This window comes from Cystoisospora suis (genome assembly GCF_002600585.1).
Source record: "Cystoisospora suis strain Wien I chromosome Unknown contig_8604, whole genome shotgun sequence".
NCBI lineage: Eukaryota > Apicomplexa > Conoidasida > Eucoccidiorida > Sarcocystidae > Cystoisospora > Cystoisospora suis.
The window spans coordinates 1-10,495 of NW_027161382.1; the positions used below are offsets into that span (position 1 = coordinate 1).

The window sequence follows — 10,495 nt, forward strand, 5'->3', positions numbered from 1 at the left end:
GGAAAGAGAAGAAGAAAAGAAGACGATGAAGAAAAAGAAGCGGAAGATCTAGTTAATGCCTTTGAACTGGAGATATCCATTCTTAAGATACCATTCTATCGAGACTCCAAGCGTTTCTAAAGACAAAGGGCTCTGGCCCTACCTACTCTAATGAAAACAAAGAAGAAAGAGACAGACGTTTTGAGTGAGGCTAACAGATGACAATCTAAAGAAAGAAGATGTAACGACAACTAACAGACGAAGAAGAAGAAGATAGAGNNAGCTTCCTCCTCTCAAGAAAAAAAAAACGCGAGTGAGATGATAAGACGAAGAAAAAGAGAAGAAAAAAGCAGAGAGGATGAGAAGAAGAAACCTTTTACGTACTCTCTCCGTTTCATCTGTCCTTATCCTTCGAGATACCCCGATGAAAACGATGAAGCGAGGGTGGCTGTTACGATAGAGCTCGGAAGGTGAAGATCGACGGGTCTCCTCCTGAGACTCTCATAGACGCCTTAAGAGGAGGAGAAATGGACGAGAAAGAAAAGAACAAAAAGCAAAACGAAGGATCGAGAGAACAGGTGAGTGCCGCAATGGTCAGTTTGTACGCGAAAAGAGATGAAGAGAGTCTCCTCTATCTGTAAAGTTCTTCCTTTTCCTGCCAACAAGGGGGAAAGAAATTCGTGAAGATCACCGCCGCTCCTTCCATCGCCACGAGCGCAGGTGAAAGCGCCGTAGGAGGAGCGGCGAGATCGTCGCCTGAGAAGAAGCCAAAAGTCATCACATCGTCTGTAGATTGTATGCCTAGACGGTGTACGTACACCCGGAAGAACAACCACATACGAGAGAAACGACAGTATACGAAATCCGTCCTACTACTCCAAGCAGGTTTTATCGTGTTGTTTGAGGAGAAACGAGAAGCTGGAGAAGAGGAGAGGAAGTTAGGCTTCTATAACCAGCCGACCCCCGCGTTGCTCTCCAGAAGCTTTTATACGACCAGCCGCTTTGCTCTCTTCTCTCACCATGCATCTAAGCCGATCTGTATGTGAATGAGAAAAGGACGGACTACCAGTACACGCGAATGAACGGAAGAAAGAGAGATGGCAAGGAAAAAGTAGTATTATCGCTTTCAGCAGCGGGGAAGAAGGAAAAGAAAGAAAAGGAGAAGACGAAGGAAAGGTCTGCCAGCAGCGGCAGCAAGAACATGCGGACTACCCAGCCATACACACACGACGTGACTTCTCCCGAAGAGAAAGAATCGAGAAACAAAGAAAGAAGGGAACAGAAACTTCTCTAGGAGTAAAGATGAGTTGAATAGGAATGAAAGAAGAAGAAGGGAAGAAAGAAATTCAAGATGCAGACGACAACACAAGAAGAAAGAGAACAGGATTCTTCTCCGGACACTCCTCAACTCCTCGTGCCTTTTTGGGGTTCCCTGCTCCTCCCGGTGACGCTCTAGGAAAAAATCTCCCTCTAAGAACACTTCCTTTGACTTTCCTAAATCAGACAGACTCCCAGAGAGAGGAACAAGAAGAAAAAGAAAGGAGAAAGAAACGAAACAACCACACAAATCCAAAGAAAAGTAGTAGGAAGGAACGCGGGCGCGGGGAGGTTTGAGTAGGGGGCTTTACTATCAGACTATAGGCCTTGTCACTCACTGTCTACCCCCTTCTATTCCCTAGTGACTAAGAGTAAAACCCATCTCTATGTGCTTCGCTCTCTTCTTTCTCCACGCTCGATAAGCAGCAGTTGAACCTTTCAAACTTAGGAAAGAAGACAGACAGGAATCTATCTGTAGCTGATACCTTCGTTACGCCCTGAATGAGTTTCTTTCATCCAGCGAGATAAGAAACCTCTCCTGCCGATGCCCTGTTAAGTAGGAATGATATAAACACCATAGAATAAGGAAGCGAAAGAAGAGAAGTCGTCTTCGTACTTAAGCGTTGTGCTCGCCTTCCCTCTGTCGCACAAGCAATGACTGCGACCTATCCTGACTTTCTTTCCTCTATCCACTTTGCACGGCTATTGTAAGAGGACCTCCTGAAGCACGAAAGAAGACAATGAGAATGTGGTGTATGGGAAGACTTGGAATGACGACGGGAGACAGAGGCGGGTCAAGGAGGACGTGGAGGGGTCGAGAAGCCAAGTGAAAGCTTCGAGATGTTTAGTCAGAACCAGATACATCCATATGTGTAGACACCAAGAGAAGGATCGCAAAGATATCTTATTGGTAGACGAAAACATGAGTTCTTTAGTGTACCTCATCACTGACTTTCTTCCCTCTGAGTTATCTTTATCCCTTTCAGTGGAGACTTTCTTCTATCTAGTCCCTTACCTGCTACTACTTGCACTCTATCTCTGCTTGGGGTTAGATACAGACATTTCCGTCATTCCCTTTCATTCTTAGCCTCCGGTTAGATTCGACATTTCTTCTTCCTTCTCAGTCTTTCATTTTTTTTCAAGTTGTAGGAAGAGACAGAGATTGTGAAGGAGAAAGGAAAAGAACACGTGAATGCCCCATAACAACCGCCTGACCGGTGGAATCTTCTTCTTCTCCCTCTTCTGAGATGTCCGACTTTCTCATTCTCTCTCTATATGCACTAGTAAGTATAGAGGAAAGTAGCCACTCTGTTGAAAGGTCCTTTTGAGTAGCTACCATCAGGAAGAAAGAGAAAAGAAAGAACGCCCAAACCAAACAAAGAAACACAGATGGATGATAGAAATCCATCCTGTGATCTTTTTCAGGTGCGAAGCCTACACGTGACACTCTCTTCCCTCCCCTAACTAACTCATTTAGTGTGTATGTATTCCAGAGCAATATGTACGAATACAGACGGACGGGCAAAGAGCACTTCTCAAGGAAAGACGGCATTCCCACCATCGAGATCTCTCTCTCTTGGTGATGAAGCTCACCACTCCTACCTCTAACTTCCCTTCTTCATGCATGCATGTTCTATAGAGATTCTTCTTATCTTGCATCTATCTAACGAGATCACGTTGTTTTCAAGAAGTCGCGTAGCTGTATCTCTATCGCTCTCTTTCTCTCTACTCACCATCACCTTCGTACAGATTTCGAAAAACCCCACTACGGGATGCTTGAGACAGAAGGGTTCAGGTATCTATGTACAAGTCTATGTAAAGATACTATGTATGTACGAGTGTCTGTATAGATACTCTAGGTGTTCATGCCTGTGTATGGATACTACGTATGTATATGTCTCTGTATTGATCCTCTCTTCTCATTGGAGAGGGGCACGTTCACATGTTTCTGCGAGGAGAAGGATACAGTCATCAACCAGAGAGCTCTGCTCTTTCTTCGGTCATATTCGTTTTACCCGCGCGTCCTTCTCCTTTTCCATTCATTTCCCTGTAGACTTCCGTCTATGTACAAAAGAGATGGATGAATCAGTCCAATCTCTCACGAGCGGAAGAGATCTTTCTCTGTTCGTAGGCTTTCCTTACAACTACGATGCCCTAGTTTTTCTTTCTTTTCTGTTCGTCACTCTAATATAGGAAGTCAGTCATCAATAGAGCGAGGGGGTATTGAGTCACTTCATTCTACGAGGGCCACCTTTTCCACTGAGCATCGAGCTAGCCAACTACCTCGCTAGTCAAGGAGAACAACAATCGGTCCTTCTCTTCCTGCTACTGCTGATAGGTGATCGAGTACGAGAAGAGGAGAAGAGAGAAATCCTCTTTCTTCTTTCCTTCTTTCTCACTCTTTGATATCTGCTCTGTAGCTAGAAAGAAAGATCAAGACATTCTCCTGTGCCTTGAGAGAAAGACAGAAAGAAAAAAGAAAAGTATCCGTTCTTCAAGAGTACTTTACCGATCTTTCATCTTCTTCTCCAAGACCAAACAACAGCAAAAGGCGAAAAAAAATGAAAGCCCACTCTTTCCTCTATGCTTCCTTCTCCTCCTCCTGTTTTTCTTTTTTCCTTCTATCAGCTTTTCCTTTCTTTCTTTCATATCTGTGTCTAGAGGTATTCCAGCTAAGCACGTAGAAGCAGGAGATCCACCGCCAGAAGTCTTTTCTTCTTCTTTAGTTTCAATGATCTTTCTTATCTAATAGCGAGGACAAGGTGGAAGACAGCATAACTCCTCTTTGAGAGTTCGATCCCTTCTTCCTTCGTCCTTGCCTTCTGTTTCTCCGTAGCGTCTCTTACAAACTCATGCATGCAATGTAGGGAGTTGTGGGAGAGCCGACAAGAAGACACATAACTCCAAGAAAAAACACCACACAAAAAAAGAAAGATAGAAAGACGACAGCGAAGATACTTCATTCCTTTCCCTTCAGTTTGTCTATGACTATTCATCACGATTCAGTCCTACATGTACATCCCATACAGCATAGGTAAAGAGATAGACACCTGCATATATATATATATATATATGCATGCGAACAAGGATAGAGCGATATCCATATACATCTCTATCATTACACATATGTATGTTCACAAGAGACTACATGAAGATAGACAGACTAAAGATAGATAAATGAAAGATAGACAGATAACCTAACCATAGAGAGATAGACACCCAGATGCCTGTCTCTATGTGTATAGATAGGCATTCACGTCCATATCGATGGAGAGCGAACAAATCGTAACGTCAATAGGAACGCTAGACAAGGGTAAGTGTCTGTTGAATGAACTAGATATCTTCACAAAGCAAAGTGTTTCTGTAGTTTTTACAAAGGTGATTGAGAATGAGGTAACCACTCCGTATTGCTTGATCTTAACAATCGTACGAGGCGTCTAGCTTGAAGTTGCTCTGCTTGATACAGAGGAAATCGACATATCCGACCAGCTGTATATAACTTCAGCAGTCTCCCTCCTCTTTCTCCACTGGCTCTGGTAGTATCTCCATTTCTCCAGAAACCTTCTTCTCCTTCTTGTTCTCCCCCCCTTGGCCCTCCTCCTCCGCCAACTTCTTCGTCTTCTCCTTCATCATCGTCATCACCAGGAGGGACGTACGTCCAAGGATCTTCCAAAAAACAATCTTTCTCAAAGACTACGTCTGCTGTCTACAGACAGGAAGAAGTTCACACAGGACGGTAACGCACACCTTTATGCAAACACATATACATGTTCATCTATGTATATACATACATATACATGTAGAGACGAATACGGCTGAACGTGTACATACACCTGGATATACATATATGTGGAGGTGCAGAGAGATTTACTTGTGAATCGAATGCTATTTCTGTTATTGTAGAAGGCTTAAGCCTCATAGAACACTCACACATGGTCTCAGATTCTTAAGAAAATCGTCTCCTCCCCCTGCCCGTATATGATGGAAATTAGAAAGAAACACAAACAGATCAATAGATAGATAGATAGTGCGAGTAGAGAGTTCTAGTTTGCTATGATGACGACGATGATGGCTGGAGAGGTCTTGAGTGAACAAAAGCATCAGAGACGCAGAGGCAAGGGGTTGGAAGAAGGGAGTCTGCTTGACGGGAAAAAAGAATCCGTGAGATATGAGAGGAGAAGACCAGATAAGATTCTAACGTAGAATAGAAGCTAACGATAAAACAAAGATTAAAATAGATGCAGTGTACGGGGGCGGTGGAACTGTTCTATTGCTCTGCTGGTGACCAGCAGCGCAGGCATTATGACCAAGGAGAGACGAGGAAGTAGGGGAGTCATCACCATGCAGACTACATACATATATATATATATATCATTTATACATATAGAGAAGAGAGAAAGGTGTATGGACGTGCATATACATATGTATATATATAGGAACGTAGAATCGTGGATGAAAAGACTCATACAGACATGAGTATACAAACGTCACCAACAAACTCGGGATTTTTTCTCTCTTTCGTTTCACAAGTTCCACCTAGAGACAACCACAAGCCTCTCATCCCCTGTCTCTGTCTCCTCTTCTCTCTCGCTCACTGTAGAGTGTGTGTGCGTCTCTCTCTCAACTCTGTCTCCCTCTCCCTCTCCCCCTATCTCTATCTATCTTCAACCTCTCTGTAGTTAATTAATTTCTCTATGTTGAATCTACCTATCTACCGTTAAGCTATCTATTGATCGCTGATCTATCTCTCTATTTATCTTGAAGGTAGCTATCTGCCTAGATGTCTTGAATCTATCTATCTGACCTATCTTTATCTACCCTCAATCTCTCTATCATCTTCTACTTTCTCTCTCTCTCCTTTCTCTTTCCTTAGCAGACTTACCGCAGAGAACTTGCCGTTTCTTTCGGCTGCAATCCTCCATGCAAGTCTTTCCCTCCTCCTATGCTCAACTTCACAGAATTTCTTTAGAGTGAACTTTTCTCGGTCGGAAAGTTTCTCCAGGAGATCTTCATCAAAGGCGTCAAACTGTCCGCATGCCTTTACAGCCATAGATCTCAAGATTCTCATTCTTTCCTGATAATAGGCTCGACGAGCACGTAGAGCGATGATCAGATTTCTCTCAGATAAGGCGAGAGGAAGCTCAAGTTCGGCTATAGTTGAAAGACCTGCAGTTGTACGTGGAAGACTGAAAACAAGGGAAAAGAGAAAGAACAGAAGAGAAGACACAGACAGACGACGGATAGATAGATGGATTCAAGATAGATCGATCAAAGATAGATAGATCAAAGATAGATAAAGGATAGATGGATGGATAGACAGGCAAGTGAGTCAAAGCCATCGACAACGAGAGAAGCCTTACAACGTCTCTCCTCCCCTCTGAATCGATAGAGGACGAAGGATATATGAACAAGATTCCCCATCTATTCAGAAGTCACATCAACGTACACGTGGAGGTGTCTACTTATCTTCTATCTATTGGTCTATGTAAGTTGAGCTACACCCGCCCGTCTCTACTTCTCTTCCTTTTCTTTGTGTCACCTTCTTCTATCTTCACCCTTGTTTCTTTTTTTCTTTTACCTCCCGCCCTGCCTCATTCATTTACTCTCTCTTGCTCCTGCCTGCTATCTCCTCCTCTTCCTTTTCTCATTTGCTACCCAAGCCGAAGAAGAAAAGACTGAGGGGAGAAGCTATCTGCTATCACTTACGTAAGATCTAGACAGACGGATATACAACGTTACATAGGTATTCTTCTCTCATTCTTATCGCGGTCTATGTATGCATAAGTACGCACGGAAACAGAAGAACAGGAAAATACTTGAGAGACATAGCACATGTAAATGAAGAGAGAGATAGATAGATATCTTCCTCTGTATATGAGAAGACTGAGATATGGATGTAGGTATGGCGGATGAGCAGGAAAGAGAGGAATAATAGAGAGGAAGTCTTCCAAAAGCTCGTGCGAGGTGAGGGTATGAAGAGGCACGCCTAAGATTATCCTACGTCTATATACACATAGTGCTGGCTATACCGGGGGGGGGAGAGGGCTACGATACGTCAAATGTATAGACGTTCATGCAGTCACAATAATAAGAAACTGCTGTGAACCGGGACCGAAAGAAGAAATACGAGATTCTTACGGAAATAAGAAGACGAAACAAGAAATGTTTAGATTACGAGAAAGAGAATGGGGAGAACTAGTTCAGAAAGACGTTTCGCATCAGTGCAAGAGAGATCTCCCCCACGCGTCTATACACCCGGGAAAGACGAGGTTTAACTTACGAAGCCATCCGTTGACAACATGCCTGAGCATTTTTATAATACATGCCAATTTCCTCTTCTACTTTTCTTAAAAGCTGTTTAGGAAATTCGGAGATCTTCGTAGCTGAACGGAGAAGTCGAATCTCTTCAGATAAACGCGGTAGACTGCTATGAAAGATTTGATTATTCGCGGGCCCCGCCATGCTTTGTTACCGGGAAACTGGGGTGTATCTACACCTTAAACCCGAGGAGGATCCTCCGTTAAGTCTCTCACAATCACAGTATTTCGAGTCAGAGGGGGTCAAGAGAGAAAAACAAAGCAGAGACTTCGCAAGGATAGAGCTCTGACGGGAGAATACGAAAGCGAGAAAGAAAGAAAGATGAGTAGAAGAACTCTCTCTCTCTCTACTCGTGTCTGGCCATCATCCCGTAAGGCAGATGCGATGCTGCGAGAGGACTCGCTAATCACGGAGAAGAGAAAAGAAACAAAGATGCAGATGAACTGGGAAGAGAGCAGCCCCTCCTCTGCCTCCTGATGCCGGGGAGAAGAACGAAGGAAAAAAGATGTCGATCACAGCGGACAGAGGTCCTCTCATGAGAAAGGTCAGACGGAACCGTAAGGTCGCACGGTGGATAGAGATGATAAGATGCTGAGAATGAAGTACCTCGCATGCACTTCGAAATTTATCTCACTTCTCAGCTTTTCTTGACCAAAGACGAATGAAGAGAGACTAAACAATAAGAAGAGAGAGAGAGAAATAAGAGCGACTATAGCAGATGCGTGAAGAGAGAGAAATAAGAGCGACTATAGCAGATGCGTGAAGAGCGCGGTGATGGGAGGGCGGGAGGATTCTGCCCGTCAGGGTACGGCTAAGAAAGAAAGAGAAAAAAAAAAGAAACAGAGGAGAAGGCAAAAAGAGTAAGAAGACAGAAACCTCCCTTACGACCAACAAGAAAGAAGAAAGTGAGAAGCGTATGACATCATCGAAGCGTTTCTCACCCACTAGTTGAAAGAAGAACTTAGTAAGACTCAATAGATGTGTTATGTGTCTTTTTGTGCATGCATGCTCTGTCAATAATAGAGGTAAGGGAACCGGTGTAAATGAGAGAGCTTTTTTAGAAGAGGAGGAGAATAACACCCGTACCTTTGTGAAGATAAACTTTAAGTAGCTCTGTTACCTCATTGTTCCTAGCACTCTACCTCTATAAGAAAAAGCAGCTGCTTATGAGTGACAAGTTGAGGATAGTGCCTGTCTGATCAGCCATTGAGAAAGGGAGGTCTTCATCTTGAGGTGAAGTTACCGGCAAGCTGTACGCGAGATATAACCACAGACAGTCTTGCACCAGCCACTGCATGGCGCCTTGCCACCAAAGACTTACGGCATTTATGCACATACGCACGTACTCATGTAGATATATATACACGTATATATAGATACGTGTGCCAGGCTAAAGTACTTGTGATTAGAGCTAGATATCATACACGTATAGAGAGAGAGGGAGAGAGAGGGATGCATTATCAGCTATGAGTGTGACGTCTGCATGTACAGTCTGTGTTAATAGGTCTGTCTTCACATATGTGTCCCTTTACGTGTCTATCACCTGCCTTGCGTGTGTGGACTGTAGACTCAGAGTAGCAGGTGCCACAGACTCCGGTGAGCTCCAACCCTGAGGTGAAGTGAACTGTGCGTATTGCAAAAGAAATACCACGCGTTCAAAAATCTGGAATTTGCGACACTGACAACCTGTGGTCAGACATAAACCAAGGACACGCGATAGCGTTAGCCCGGAGCGCTGACATGCTAAGGTCAGCTTAGAGCTAGTCGCGGGGGAAAACCGAAGGGAGGCCACGCAAGAACGAAAAGGGGATACAGTCAGTTCCCTGGTATTCATTGTTTTCTTATTTTCCTTTCACCTTCCTGTTCTCTGATGTTTTTGAGTGGTGACCCGAAGGTGTGGACAACTTTCAATTAGTGTGTGAGAGCTGTCCCAAAAGGGGAAAGAAGGAAAGGCCGAGCTTGCCAGTGAGTGTGCCGGGAGATAACACGACTAGCTAAGAAGCGTTGAACTTTCGTGAAGTAAGTCTTTTTTTCCGAGAAGCTAGTCTCAGCGTGCCCCAGAAGGATCGGGATGCTTTTAGCCAATTACCTTCACCTCGATTGCCCACGGCTGAGAGTCGGGGGCTTAAACTACTACCTTCAGTCCGCTGCGTGCGCCGACGAACAACTCAAGAAACCGCTCGCTAGTCCAGCTGAATTCTCTAAGCACTTTTAACAGCGACTGCAACTCTCCATCAATAGTTTCCCAGACCTGCGCACTCAGCCGTAAGAATCCCGACGTGCTGGCTTCACGTAAGTTAAGGCCTTGTCCGGCTCTCCTACAGTCCACGCGAACGAACCTTTCTGCGGTTGTCCCGAGGCTTCGAATTCTTTCTGCTGGGTGATGCACGTTCTCCAGTCATCCAAGGCGTCCTGTCGGGTGAGGCGCGGCGGGAACTTCTAGAAGCCGGTGCATTCTTTGTGAGCGCCCCGTACTCCTTGGGCGTCCGTAGCTTGCTACATCCTTAGCTCTCTTGCCCATCCTAGCCGACCTGCACTCACTCGCGTCGTGGCCAAAGCCGTAGCAGTTAATGCATCGAGGCAGACCCTTATATCAGCAAGAAGGAGAACCGTGTCTTTCCAAATCGGATTGATTCAAAGAGCACTTGTTTCATTGTGCCACGCTGCCAACACTCACTCGCCACTGAGCAGGCTTCCCTTGCTCGGTCGTCCGGTACACTCCACGCACCTTTCACGTATCCTGCGGCGCAACACAACATACGGGAGGACATGTCTCGGTCTGAAACACGCTTGCACGCAGGGTCTACACGCCGGTTCTCCCCCGGGTGATTCAGGGCAGTTGTCGCCGTTCGGTTTACACTTGTCTTTTCCTTGCATCTGG

At 44.8% G+C, this 10,495-nt stretch overlaps 1 protein-coding gene across 1 annotated transcript; it reads right to left on the reverse strand.

Annotated features, from left to right (window-relative positions):
- Positions 1-4,371: 4,371 nt before the first annotated feature.
- CSUI_010854 (uncharacterized protein) lies at positions 4,372-8,495 on the reverse strand. The gene is made up of 3 exons (XM_068070955.1): positions 7,577-8,495; positions 6,179-6,482; positions 4,372-5,002 (listed from the first exon to the last, which is right to left on the reverse strand). Exons 1-3 carry the CDS (start codon positions 7,756-7,758, stop codon positions 4,667-4,669), a joined length of 822 nt encoding a protein of 273 aa, XP_067917069.1. The 5' UTR covers positions 7,759-8,495; the 3' UTR covers positions 4,372-4,666.
- Between the last annotated feature and the right edge of the window lie 2,000 nt (positions 8,496-10,495).

Excerpts from the sequence above, each read along its gene's own strand:
- CSUI_010854 (XM_068070955.1), bottom strand. The coding sequence starts at position 7,758 with ATGGCGGGGCCCGCGAATAATCAAATCTTTCATAGCAGTCTACCGCGT. Across the intron at positions 6,483-7,576 it reads TGTTGTCAACGGATGGCTTC|TCTTCCACGTACAACTGCAG; the intron begins GTAAGTTAAACC and ends CCTTGTTTTCAG. Across the intron at positions 5,003-6,178 it reads GAAACGGCAAGTTCTCTGCG|ACAGCAGACGTAGTCTTTGA; the intron begins GTAAGTCTGCTA and ends TCCTGTCTGTAG.